Source organism: Denticeps clupeoides, chromosome 19 (genome assembly GCF_900700375.1).
Source record: "Denticeps clupeoides chromosome 19, fDenClu1.1, whole genome shotgun sequence".
In the NCBI taxonomy this organism is placed as follows: domain Eukaryota; kingdom Metazoa; phylum Chordata; class Actinopteri; order Clupeiformes; family Denticipitidae; genus Denticeps; species Denticeps clupeoides.
In genome coordinates, this window is record NC_041725.1 from 3,620,707 (window position 1) to 3,635,040 (window position 14,334).

The 14,334-nt window shown below is 42.8% G+C and overlaps 1 protein-coding gene and 1 long non-coding RNA gene across 3 annotated transcripts; both read left to right on the forward strand.

Moving 5' to 3' along the window:
• The first annotated feature begins 2,237 nt into the window (after nt 1–2,237).
• Nucleotides 2,238–9,483, forward strand: pld3 (phospholipase D family member 3). 2 transcript variants are annotated; one of them, XM_028962876.1, is made up of 12 exons: nt 2,238–2,329; nt 3,616–3,673; nt 3,754–3,798; nt 4,440–4,597; nt 4,763–4,937; nt 5,568–5,685; nt 5,864–5,991; nt 6,091–6,291; nt 6,514–6,653; nt 7,754–7,919; nt 8,305–8,404; nt 8,526–9,483. In XM_028962876.1, exons 2-12 carry the CDS (start codon nt 3,635–3,637, stop codon nt 8,714–8,716), a joined length of 1,461 nt encoding a protein of 486 aa, XP_028818709.1. In that variant the 5' UTR covers nt 2,238–2,329; nt 3,616–3,634; the 3' UTR covers nt 8,717–9,483. The 2 variants fall into 2 exon arrangements, with proteins under 2 accessions (XP_028818709.1, XP_028818708.1); XM_028962875.1 differs by having other exon boundaries at nt 2,259–2,329; nt 3,598–3,673.
• Nucleotides 9,484–9,893: 410 nt separating this feature from the next.
• Nucleotides 9,894–12,457, forward strand: LOC114769668 (uncharacterized). The gene is made up of 4 exons (XR_003743240.1): nt 9,894–9,930; nt 10,577–10,720; nt 11,023–11,185; nt 11,710–12,457. It is a non-coding gene; the product is annotated as an uncharacterized LOC114769668 (long non-coding RNA).
• Nucleotides 12,458–14,334: the final 1,877 nt, after the last annotated feature.

The following is a 14,334-nucleotide window of genomic DNA, read 5'->3' on the forward strand; positions in this document are numbered from 1 at the left end:
TTAAGGAAAAAATATGAGCGGGAATATGTTTTAATGAGTAAAATTGCTCAGTTTGCGGACTTGGCGTGATGCGAGATGGATTGTGTTGCAGCGCCACCTGCTGGTTAAAGTTTAATCTGTAGCAAATCGTATATCAACTGGCTACGAAATGAAATTGATTCTGAATATGATATGAAGTCAGAAACAGGAAGATGGATGGTAGAAAACTGGTTTCAGATAACTTTAGTTCATAGAATACTCTCTATACTTGTCACGGTGGATCCTGGGACGGTTCCCGGAGTGTGTGTCTGTGTGTGTGTGTCTTAATCCGCCCCTGGGTCCTCCTCTTCTTTTCTGTATTGCGACAATAGCGTTGCTTTTCCCGTTTCAAATGTATTTTAAATCAAGTACATTTTGAAGCACTGGTTATTCCTCGGTTATTACTCTGGGCACTGTTTGCTCCTGGCCCCTGATTCTGAGACAGGGCTTTCAAATCTCACGCATTTCAACACGCTCACACATGGCATTTCTCAAACTTAGAAATTATCACCTATAACCGCACAGAAAAATTGAACAGAGGAGCGCTTAAATTACCGTAAATCTTAAACCGTTTGCCCAATTAAAAAAATAATTCCAACGGCATATTTTTCGGTCATTACGGTAATCCGCGGCGTCACTGCAGAGAAAGTGGGTGAGTGAGACGGAGCTCTGAAGAATAGTGATTTTATCGGACATTTTAGGTGTTTCTCTACTGTTATCTGTCTGTACTGTTATTTCGCGTTTTAATAACACAATGAGGAGGTCGTCAGCACAGATCTGCCGCTCGCAGCCGATCACCACATAGTTCAGTGGTTTGGAGAACAGAGGCAGACCTGGATGATGCTGTCACTACACCGCCAAGGTTCAGACCAAAAACCTCCTGCCACAGAAGCACGATCTCCTGGTGAAAGTTCCTCCTGATTTTGTAATGACGACGTACTTAAACCGAAACTGAAAGTACGAGCAGCAAATGCAGTCAAAAAAAGAAACAGGAGAAGCTCTCTTCTTTCTGGAGTTCCATCAGGGGCCAAATGATTCTAAAAAGTAACTTATAAAAGAGACACCACAATAAAAAAGCAACAAAAACAACTTTCAGCCCAAATCGTCCCCTTTGGTGAACTCAAGTCAGATTTATTCCGGACTCCACATTATTCTGCTCTCTCATGCCACCTATCATACAGAGTCTGAAATATTGTTGATAATGTTCATAATTCTTTAATAATGTCACTACTCGTAATATCCACTCATCAGCAGCTCTGCCCCCCACACCTCACGCCATCATGGCTGCTGCTTGAAAGTGAAAGTGAAGTGTCATTGTCATACATGGTGACACAACGAAATGTGTCCTCTGCTTTTAACCATCACCCTTGGTGAACAGTGGGCAGCCATGACAGGCACCCTGGGGAGCAGTGTGTGGCGACGGTGCTTTGCACTGGGTGGCACCTCACTGGCGGATCGGGATTAGAACCGGCAACCTTCTGATTACGAGGGCCACTTCCTTAACCGCTAGGCCACCACTGCCCCCGCTGGGCCACCACTGCCCCCGCTGGGCCACCTCTGCCCCGCTAGGCCACCACTGCCCCCGCTGGGCCACCTCTGCCCCGCTGGGCCACCTCTGCCCCGCTGGGCCACCACTGCCCCGCTAGGCCACCACTGCCCCCGCTGGGCCACCACTGCCCCCGCTGGGCCACCACTGCCCTGCTGGGCCACCTCTGCCCCGCTGGGCCACCACTGCCCCTCTGGGCCACCACTGCCCCTGCTAGGCCACCACTGCCCCTGCAAGCATTGCTTCACTGCTTGCTGCAACAAGAGCACAAAACGTCTCGTTTTGTTCCATTTCACTAGTTTAGCGCTCTCTGCCTAATTGTTGTCTACATGACTTTTTGTAAAATGTTATTCTTGCAATGTCCCTTGTTTGTACTTTATGTAGTTTGTTGGTGTCACACACAGTCACTTTATGTCAGTATGTTACGTGGTTTAAATGTTACACCATGTACGGTCTAACATGTATGTAGCTGAAATGACAATAAAACTCAACTTCAAGTTCTTGTTTTGATTCAGACTCTGAAACTGTGCACTTTCGCTCTATAAAAGCCACCAGGTTCTTCGTTTCTTTAATTGACTGATGAAGTCGTGAATAAATAAAGCCCCTCTACCTGTGCACGTGATAGTGCGACGCTGATCTCGGCCCCCCGGTGACGTCACCGCGGCGCGGCCACGTGACCCGGAACGCCGCGGCCCGCCGCGTATAACCGCGGCGTCGCGTGAGAAGAGGAAGTGTGCTGCGTGTTCCTCCCGTGGGGCCGGGCCGGTGAGTCTCTGCACACTGACTGTAGCTCAGCGGTCGGCGCGTTCGAACGTGTCTCCCGTCACCCTTTGCGTGTTTTTGCGTGCTGTGCGTGGACCTGCACGATATTAATGGTCCCAGTTCACGATCAACATAACGGGTCATTTTTTTCAGTTGCACTCACGTAATCATAAAAAAAGTCCGCTTTTGAGTTGTAGTTTTAGTCAAAAACCTGTTTTTGCTGAAATAAGGAATTATTTACAGCGTGTTTAACGTCAGTAATTATTCGTGTGTTAGTCTGGTTTTATTACTGTAATGCCGTTTAAGACGTAGCGTGGGAAGCGTTCTAATTACACAGGAAAATAGTCGTTGTATAATTGAATTTCTGAACATTTGCAGTAACCTGAAGCAGGCTCTTGTGATCTAAAACTACTGCACTAAGGTTTCTGTCATGGTTTTCTCCATGTGAGGTTTCTAGGGAGTCGTACCCTGTGTCCAGAGAGGAGGTGTCGTCTGTGGTGCCTGTAAAGCCCACTGAGACTTGCTGCTTGTGGTTTTGGGGCTGTACAAAATTACATTGTTATAAATCGCTTCACAGTGTTTGTTAAGACTCCAAATGTAGTAAGCAAAAGCACGATTTAACCAGAAAACGAGTGTTGACCGGCGTCACATGACACCGTTCTGTCCCACATGATCCGCTTCTGTTTTGGAGTTGAACTGACGAGAGATAGACCAGCACGCAATACTTGGGGCAGTGGTGGTCTAGCGGTTAAGGAATTGACCCCATAATCAGAAGGTTGCCGGTTCGAATCCTGAACTGCCAAGGTGCCACTGAGCAAAGCACCGTCCCCACACACTGCTCCCCGGGCGCCTGTCATAGCTGCCCACTGCTCACTCAGGGGTGATGGTTAAATGCAGAGGACACATTTTGCATCACACGTTGAGTCACCGTGTGCTCGGCTTGCTGTGTATGACAATGACAATCACTTCACTTTGACTCGTGCCGACACCCAGTACATTCTCCATTATGAATGGATGGAGGCTCGTACCTATAGAAATCCCAGGCAAGACAATAGCAGCACAATAGCAGCAACTGTGTGTGTGTGTGTGTGTGTGTGTGTGTGTGTGTGTGTGTGTGTGTGTGTGTGTGTGTGTGTGTGTGTGTGTGTGTGTGTGTGTGTGTGTGTGTGTGTGTGTGTGTGTGTGTGTGTGCATTTTCCTTCCCGATTTGCTTTTTTGATTATATATATATTTCTTTTTTTTTTTTTTTTTTTTTTTTTTTTTTTTAAAAGTGTTAAGTGTGCTTGAAGAGTTAAGTGTGCTTGAACAATGTCTGCAAAATTGAACTCTGATGTCACATACCAGAAGGTAAGCTCACTTCTGCCATTATTGCACATTTTTAGATATTTGATATGTGGTCTGTTGGTGATAAAAGATTCTTCTTACAGCTGTCTGATGCAGAGTCAACCAGAAGAGATGCCCACTTTAAAAAGGTTATTCATTACTTACTATATATTACTGTTAGAGTTATCCGTCTTATCCAACACTTATAAAATAGAGAGATATGACACGAAGCAGTTCTTTTTACTTGCAAGGAGAGCGATCAGAGACGACCATGCCTCCAAAAGCTCTGCCGTCTCTTCCGCTTCCTCTCTTTTTATATAATAAAGGGTGGTACATTCATCACAGGATCACACCATATAAGCTTATTATTTGCATGTAGGGTTGTCTCTTGGTAGACGCTCCATCGCAAGGTCTTCTTATATGACATATAACTCAACATCATTGTTGTTTGTTTTATGAAATAGATTGTTTTTTTTTTGGTCAGAGTGAAAGAACCGTACCACATGTTGCACACAACGAAGAGTGTGTGGAAGGAACCTTGCCTTGGCAGCACTAGGCTACCACTTGACACCTTGATTGTTGTGTAAATGAAATTTGAATGTACACAGTGATGTCCCATAAAAAGTGGACGCAGACTGAAAGTTTTTATGAATTACAAAGTTATCTGGCCCCTTCTGCTACTTCCTGTGTTTAAATAGTTTTCAGTGTTGGAACATTCCCAAACGGACAATCTGAAATTCCCGTTTTTGTGCTAAATAAATGAATCGCATATGTATGCGTCTGTGTGCAGTATTACAGATTTGTGCTGCTCTTCACCTGCCTCTCAACTTTACTGCTGATGCTCCTCTTCCTCCAAACCCTGCTGCTGCCTGTCTTCACCAGCACCACATCCACAGACATGCCAGCCATTCGGATAGGCCTGCCCAGCTCGTGTTCTGACCCGTGCAAGTAAGACAACGGCTGAGCTCAAACTGAAAAGTTTTTTTTTTTGCTAAGAATGTGATTCTATTGGCTACTGTAGTTGGAATTCTACAAAACTTTCTTACAGATGAAATAACGTTTTGAGCAGATGTCTTTTTTTTTTTTTTTTTTTTTTTTTTTTTTTTTCTTCAGCATTGTTTTAGTGGAAAGCATTCCCGATGGCATGGAGTTTAACAACACTCTCCCTTCCATCTACCATGCATGGCTGAACCTCATCAAGGAGGCTGGCAGTACTCTCGACATCGCCTCCTTCTACTGGACACTGACAAATAAAGACACAAAAACTCAAGATCCGACCGCCATTCAGGTGAGAGTGCATCAGCGTGTTAAACAAACGTAGCACCTTTATGCGCGTACTGAGTGATGCAATATAACAACTGGTAACCAAAAGCTAGGAACGTCCTGGTGTTGCTCATGTATCTGCAGGGCCAGGTTGTGTCAGTTTAATTCCCGGAAGGTCACGTGAGCATTTCTTAATCTGGGTCTTCGAATGTGCTTGTGCTTCCTCGTGGCACCACATGGTCTGCATGTTGAAATTTCCCCTTCACTGAATGAGGAAGCATTGTTCATCAGCTTGTTGTGTTCATACGAAGCATTTTTTTTTTTTTTGCACTCAAATGAAAGACTGAGTTGAGAAACTCATTTGAAAGGTCATTTTGCTGACGCTGTTTGTGTCCATGCAACGTTAATCTAATTTATGGGATGTAATGACTGCTGTCCCAGGGTGACTATTTCAGAATATGCAAGAATATGAACCTTTACCAACAAAACACCAAATGTGGGAATACCTTTTGGAAGAATGTTGTCCATCCAGAGACTGGAGAATCTGTGCCAAGGAGCACTGCTACCTTCCTGGTGTATGATGTTATGCTACTTATGATTTCGTACGTCTATCTGTATTTCAGGTGAACATTAACTAACCCTAACCATTTTAAAGGGGGAGACAATCCTGCAGGAATTACAGAAGCTGTCTGGCAAGATAGCAGTTCGGATTGCTGTCAACACCCCATCTCAATCCCAGCCTCAAAACGACCTCGACCTCTTGAAAAGCTCAGGTGAAGACTTCTTTTAACTCCTGCACCCTACGTCCGTTAAAATAAACACAAAGAAGCAGAAGTAAATGTTAGTGTACAAAATATGTAATGTGTGTGTGCAGAGAATACATCTAGTGCTATGATGAGATAAAATGTTCTTATTTATATATAGTGGTATTTGTATGGTACCGGTTTGCAGGTGCGGATGTACGGATGGTGAACATGAAAAAACTGACAACGGGGGTTCTTCACACCAAATTCTGGGTTGTGGACAAGAAGCACATTTACATTGGCAGTGCTAACATGGACTGGAGGTCCCTCACTCAGGTGGGACGCTGCTGCTGCAGACAGGGGATCATGCTATGACCTTACAGTGTTTTCCAGAACTTTTTGGGTCTGTAGCAGGGGTTGTGCTTCTGTGCGCAGGTGAAAGAGTTGGGGGCCGTGGTTTATGACTGCAGCTGCCTGGCACAAGACCTGGAGAAGATATTTGAGGCATACTGGTACTTGGGAGAGAGTGGCCAGACCATTCCGTCTCCATGGCCCAGTAGTTTCGCCACCTCCTACAACAAAGACACGCCCATGGACATGCAGCTCAATGCAACAGCCTCCGCTGTCTATCTCTCGGTATGAGGAGGGTTCCTCAGCTCTTGTTTTTCTAGTAGCACCTTTGCCCTCGTGTGGAGTTATGATTCTAACACATCGGCCAGTAATGTCTGGAGTGTCTGCTTTTGGTTTTTATAATATTTGCTTCTAAGTAGTCCGACTGTGACCGTAATGAATGTGTGAGGTGTAATTGTATTTTGTGTCATCATGAGCAATGTTTGTTACATTTTTTTCCTCCTTCAGAGCTCCCCCCCTTCTCTCTGTGCTGAGGGCAGGACCCCTGACCTGCAGGCTATCCTCAGCGTGATTGGAGACGCGGAGCAGTTTGTTTACATCGCGGTGATGAACTACCTGCCCACTATGGAGTTTTCTCGGCAGAAACGGTAATCCCTGAAAATGGAAAATCAGACCCATGTTTATGAATTACAGATATTTTTGCCGCAGTTTACGTAACCATGTGATCAGTTGTGTGGAGTACAGCATTTATTGTGTTGCAGTGCACAAGAGTTTGTGTTACTGGAAGTTAAGTTAAATTGGAAGTTAAATAAAACAATGCTATATTATTGTGCATGATTTTGCATAAATCTGCATGATATAGAATAATATACACTGCTCAAAAGGAAAACTTACAAAAATTGGGAAAACAAATTCATACTGATAGGGAATGGGTAACATGTTGGGAACAAAAGGATGCCACATCGTTTGATTGGAAGGGGCAACAAAATGATCCACCTACAGAGTGCTTAATTCGAAATTTAAACTGACAAACTGAAGCAGTAATTTTTTGAAATGTCATTGCAGCAACTTGGTTGTATTTATGACTCCAACGTGCTTGTATGCATGCCTGACTGTTGGGTCCTGCTGCTTTTGAGATGGAGGAACCCAGGACCCGCTGCACCAGTGAGGGATCTAACAATAGGTCTATATACTTCATCCCAATCCCTAATGGCAGTTATGGTGCCATCATCTATCCTGTACAAGTCTGTGCGTCCCTTCCATAGAGGCAGATCCACCACCACTTTCTGATCATTCTCCACATTGTTGCATGCACCATAACGTTCACCATGGCTTCACCAGGGTTGTCTCGTTGGTAATTTTACAGAAACTGTTGTTAATCACAGGTCAATATCCCAGATTTTTACTTGTTCACCTGTGTTGAAATAGTCAGCAAATTGGGGACAAGTCACAAGGTGCAGTGTTGATTGCAGAATGTCTTGATGAGTTTTCTGATGGCTACCATAGTTACATTACCAAGGCTGCCTTCTCTCCCCCTGGTTGTCACCGTGTTGCTCCAGTCCATAATAGTAACTTCTGACCTAGGTGTAAGTAGCTTAGTGGGTAACACACTCGCCTACAAAGATCCACCATTGTGTCCCTGAGCAAGGGGACAGTCTCCAGGGGGACTGTACCTGTAACTATTGATTGTAAGTCGCTCTGGATAAGGGCGTCTGACAAATGCTCTAAATGTAAATGGTGCCCACAGGTACTGGTCTGAAATAGACACTGAGCTGCGGCGGGCGGCGTACGAGCGAAGGGTGCGGGTCCATCTGCTGATCAGCTGCTGGAACAGTACCAAGCCCATCATGTTCCCCTTCCTGCGCTCCCTGGCTGCTGTGAACAGTCTTAGTAAGCAGCTGGAAATCCAGGTGGTGAGTGTCCTACATCTCAGGTGGTACAGGATCGGCTGTGTTAACCTGCAGGTTGTCCAAGGCTGCGGACAATAGATCTATTTACTTTTGGATAAGAATGCATTTTTTCTCAACCGCTGTTGCATGTTCAAGATTTCTGCATTGTTTGTCATTGCTGTCTGAAGAGCAAATGCAAAGGAACAAAACTAGTAGCAAACTAGTAGCATTTAGTAACTGACTGACTGCCCTTTTTTACATAATTTTTTAAAGTCCATGTAACATTTCATATAACGTGCATGCAAAATGAGTAGCATATTACACAATGTAATACCATGTATAGTAATGTTGTAATTATAATAATAGTACTGTATCACAATATCGCTGATATGATTTTTGTCTTTGACAGAAAATCTTCACTGTCCCTTCGACACCAGAGCAGAAGTTGATTCCCTTTGCCAGAGTCAATCACAACAAGTACATGGTCACTGATAAAGTGGCTTATATTGGTAAGTCAGGTATAATTTTATGATGCCGGCATGTAAAAAAAATGCTGATATCATAGTTATTTTTTGGGGATAAAAGTTTTGTGTCATGGAACTGGGCAACATTTTTTTTTTTTTCAACCAGGCACGTCAAACTGGTCTGGGGACTACTTTGTGAACACTGCGGGATCTGCACTGGTGGTGAATCAGACCCAGTCACAGTCCCCAGGTCCCACAGTCCAGGAGCAGCTGCGCTCTGTATTTGAGAGAGACTGGGACTCTCCCTACAGCACACGGCTAACACACGATACAGACCAGGACAAAATGAGGTGCTAGGCCGCACTGGCCTGTCATACGGCATCAGACAGCTGCGCATTCACGGACCTCCTCTCATTAGAAAACTGTGAATTTTCTAATTCTAATTTCTAATAGTGAAATCTGGTTAAACACTGGCCTTCAATTGTTTAATAATGCTGTTTTTATTTCATTTTAAAAAGGAATGTTTTGGTACTGTAGTTTCAGTATTGTAACACCAGATCATTGCAGGTCAATTTTTATAAACACGAATAACACAATGGTTTTTATGAATTTTCAAATATTAAATATTACAAACAGGATTGTTATGAAAGGTATTGACTTGCACTCAAAATTTAAAAGCAGAAATTCAGTTCTTCTGAGCCATTTCAAGGCGCAGTGCGCCTGTAAGATGTCAGCTGATGGCACTCACACGAGGCGTAGCTTGAGGTAAACTTTCGTCTTCATTTTCACAAGCCTTGAACAGGCTATTTCAAGAAGACTCTGGATCAGAGCCTCTCTGTAATTTTTACCAGCATAAAGGCGATATGCCCACAATTTGTAATAATGAATAATAATGTCCACTACATCATGATAAATCTCAGGAATGAATATACAAAAAGGGTCATTTGTGTATTTAGTTTTTGAAGTGTTTATAGCTTTATATATATTCATTTGAATCATTTTTGTAAATGTCATTGGTCTGTTGGCATGACAACTGACTGATTTCTTTCCCTTTTGGGGGAATTAAAGTTTTTTTCCATGACTTCCAGCTTTTAATGTTTTCAATAAATTGCACTTATACCTCATCCTGGGTATCTTTGTCATTCATCTTTACACAGAGGACAATCATTTTAGTGCAGGCGCTGCTGGAGTTGTTAAACACTGCACACCAAGTACATAAAGCACCTAGTCAGTTTCAATTTATTTTTCATCTCAGATTAATTTCGGCAATTGGTCACTTCTGGCTGAAAGCAGTGAAAGAAAGAAAAAGAAAGAAAGAAAGAAAAAGGAAAGTGTTTCAATCACAGGTAGCAGACAGATCTACAATTATATAAAAAAAAATACAAATAGCTGCTTGCTACACACAAAACGCCCAGTTTTATGATTAGTGTTATTTTTTAATTTACACAAAAATATAATGACACCCCCACCCCGCCCTCACGGGTCCAGAAAAAGGATTCATTGGTCGCCTTTTCTCCAATCGCATCCCTGTATCCGGAGGGGCGGAGCTTGTCGTCCGTCCAAAGATGGCGGTGAGTAGGGCGGATGCAGCGATTTATTGCTTGTTATGTTATAGGTTATATATATATTCATATGTACATTTACATTTATGGTCTGTTTTATTTCCATATCTGTGGTGAAATGTTTGCGTTGCGTAATTTCTCTAATAATATGTAATTTTAAACAGAACTTTCCGTGGATTGTTGTCGAGAATGTCTGTGAACAAAATCATCGACACTTGCTGCCAGTGTTATACTGGCTGAACGTTTTTCGATCATTAAGCATCCGTTCGGCCCATGTCGCGCCGTACCTCGTGGATTTTTATCTCAATCCTTAAGACAATTGCAGACAGACAACACGTTTAATAGACACTTTATGAAACAAACACCCCTTGCGCTCCTATAATGATAATAATAAAAATAATGGCCGTGTAACTCTCCCATATTAACCGCTATCGTCCTTAAACACTTTAAATTAAAGTTATTAAATGTCAGGACGCTACATTGCGACATTGTAATTTTGACCGGGATTTACAGACGCGCATAATTGCCACGAGGTGGCGATGTTAATACTTTATACAAAAGGGCTTGTCAAGAAATTCAAATTGTATTTGTTTTTATTTTATTTATATAAGAAGGCACATAAAAACAACATTACACTTGTCTCTTACCAATCAAGCCCAGTTTCGTTCCACTGGACGTTCCCAGAAGACATTAGCGAGGGCAGTGGGGGTCTGGCGGGTAAGGAGGCGTGCCCATAATCTCAAGGTAGCGGGTTCGAATCCTGAACTGCCAAGATGCCACTGAAGTGCCACTGAGCGAGGTACCGTCCCCACACACTGCTCCCCTGTCATGGCTGCCCACAACTCCATCAGGCCATAACTGAGTCTGCATTGTCTTGAATGCAGAATCAGTCACATGTTTAAACACTTTAGTTACTGTGTAACTATTGCAGTACCAACTTTTGGTACTGTACAAACTACACATTCGTAAAGGTACTGAGTGCTGAAGTGTCTGGGGGAGGTGGAAAAGAATGAAAAATCTGTGTTTATTTCCAGTGCCGGACATCAGTGTCCTGTGACTTATTCTGTCCTGTGTTTGTTTCTGTCTTTTCGTGGTGACCAGGGTGGCGGTGACCCTCTTCAGGGGTCAGCGTTGTACGTGATGGATGCCAGGGTGGGTCAAGGCCCTGTACAGGAAGCTGCTCCCTGAATGAGGATGTCCTGTGTTTACGTTGAAGCTGGAGCTCACGCACCAACCACGCAATCATGGTCCAGTTGTGAGAGAAGTACGAGAGAAATGTACAGAGTTGGTGTTTTTGGAATACTTGCTATTGAGAAGTTTAGCCTCCCCACCCCCGTGATACGATTGTGTGTGTGTGTGTCTGCATGTCTGCATGTTGTCCCTGTATCTTGACACAATCTGCACTTTAATTACCAGCCGCCAGTGACAGTGGGCAGGTTTGGTGACGAGGGTGCAAACAGCAGTCATGTTGAGGCGTCCCCACCCGCTTTCCCAGAAGGGTCTGGTGATGCCCTCTGGGGTGCTGGGGCACTTCACTACAAGACAAGGCGTGGTCAGTGCGTGTGTGAGTCTCACTCATGGGAGAGAGACAGAGCGGGTTGGGTTGGGTTTGTCCTGCGTCCAAATTGCACGTAATGAGATCTATCGGGAATGACAGCAATCGCCACAACTTCTTGGTTTAAGAATGCAAGCGTGTCTCCTGTTTCCTGAAAATTCACCCACATCCTGCGCTGACCTGCCACTGCATGTGGTTTAAACTTCACGTATACCGTGGCATTCTCTTTTCAGATTCCAGCCACGGTTAAACACTGCATACCATGAAGGACAACCTGGAAGCCAAGCAGCCCAGAAGAACATTGAAGACCTGCTTTCTCTGTCTTCAGTAGTAGTGTTGGCTCATATCGTATCAGACTACGTATCACAATACAGGCATGGAAAGGCACTTGAGGTTTCACATGAAACACTGAGAAAACATGATGTGATCGATTATAATCCCCACAATCGCAAACATACATACAAAAAATCCATGATAATTACAACATACTGTTAAATCAATATTTTAAATCAATACTGTTAAATCAAACATTTAAACTTGCTGGAATGAAAAAGGTGTAGGATTAGATCACGTCCTGCTCATATATGATGATCATAATCATGTGCAGATATAGCTTGACTTGTGAGTGTCTTTTCTGTGGAAAGATCAAATAAAGAACTTAAGTTGATTGGACTTAAAAGATAATTTGGCGTTTAGTTTTTATAATTAGCAATTTACTATTTTGTGTGGTATTTATACTTAAAAATAAAAAATCAAGAAAATATCCTCCAAACAAAAGTGCACTTAACCTATAGCTAATATATTAAAATATTTAAGTGTGTGTATATGTAACTGTACTGTGATTGTTGTTATAAGCTATATATACTGTACAACATTTTAAACATCTAAGTCATTTTATTGCTAATGTCACATATTATTTAATACAAGAAAATAATATTTCATTATTGTGATGTGTTCACAATAAATGAGATTTCCATTGAATACTTTTAGAGTAATATATGGTGATGAAGTGTTGGTGTATTATACTGAACACCATTTTGTATAAAAATGTGAAATAGAATGGTATTAATGATATTAGACATTTATCAACCTCACTTTTCAACACGCGTGTAGATCCTTCCTGAGCTCCAGATCAGCCCTTATTTCTTGGCCTTTGATTTAGTGCAGACTTCCTGTGCTGTTGTTCCCTTCCAGCTCGAGTTGAAATAAACGACTCCGTTCATCACAGACTCGCCACACTCTCTCTGATTCGGTGCGTGACGTACGCTCATGCTTTTTCTCTTATGTTTGACACTTAATTGAATTGTCCATTAATAGATGAGAATGGTGTAAGTGAAATTAAATTACAGCAAGCCTCATGCCTCCCGACTGGCTGCTAACCAGGTTAGGGGAAAGTTTCTTAAAATAAACCAGTGGACAAACGGGATGAATTGTGTTATGCTGAGGTGGGCTGGTCCAGTGGCCCGGGATGGGCTCGGGCAGCACGGTTCTCAGCAGGGCCAACAGGACATGGAGACAGAGAGAATGTCTAAGCAAAACATAGACATTCAACTTTACAAAAACTGCAAATATGAATTGAAGTATGAAGTAGAAAGAATGAGATGAACAGGCCCAGCGTGTATAAACAGAAAAAAGCAACTTGTTCCCTAAAACAGGATTTCTCAGCTGGATAAAGTTGTACTAAAAGTCACAAATGACCAGTAATGAAGCAAATGTAATTCGCTACCATCCGTACTTTACTAATGTATTTTTATTTGGAGAGACTTTGTACTTTATCTCCACTGTATTTCAAAGTCAAATATCTTACTTTTAATTATTCATTCTACTACATTATGCAAAACCTGCCTTTTCATTTATGAGTCATTACATTGAGATATAACTGCGGAATGTGCCGACAATCAAAATAACACTGACGTTATCGTCCCTACATATAAAACAAGAGAAAGTGAAGTGATTGTCACATGTGACGCAGCAAGCACAGCACATGGTGCACACAGTGAACTTTGTCCTCTGCATTTAACCCATCACCCTGACTGAGCAGTGGGCAGCCATGACAGGCACCCGGGGAGCAGTGTGTGGGGACGGTGCTTTGCTCAGTGGCACCTTGGCGGATCGGGATTCGAACCGGCAACCTTCTGATTACAGGGCCACTTCCTTAACCGCTAGGCCACCACTGCACTCGCTAGGTCACCACTGCTTTGCTTTGTAAGTAAAGTTACTGTTCGGAATGGCACTAAATATAATTACATGCCTAGTAGAGACTATTAAAATCTGATTAGCATAAATATTCAAGATGACAGGGAGCATTTAGTAACTCTCCTCTCGTGTTTAGTGCAGCAGATAAAGCTTCACGGCAAAAAACACGCAAGCCCCGCCCCCTGACTTTCTTTCTTCTGAATTTATCCAAACACCAGTTCTTATTATTGTAGATCTGACTTTTCCAGGTTTGTAACTACACTTCTCCTCTTCCCAAACCCTTGGAAATGTTCACTGTGTTTCACATAATGGAAATGGTTTTATGATTTTGACTGTTTTAATGAACGTCAGACATTTCTGATAAAAGGCTGTAATAATAAAACATAATAAAAGAACCATAATAAATCAATGTCCTTTTCATTTTGGCACTTAGGTGCACTTGAAGGTAAACACTTTTGTACTCTTACCCGAGTACTATTTTAAAGAGAGGATTTTTATTTGTACTGGATTGTGTCTTTCGTCCACCACTGCAAGTGACCAATAATGACTACCTTTCTTTTGGACACTCATAACCCAGGGTCATGGAAAAAAAAGGTGGACTGTGGACTGTGAAAAGAATTCCTACCCCTCCTACATGACCCTGTCGGCCACAACACAATCGG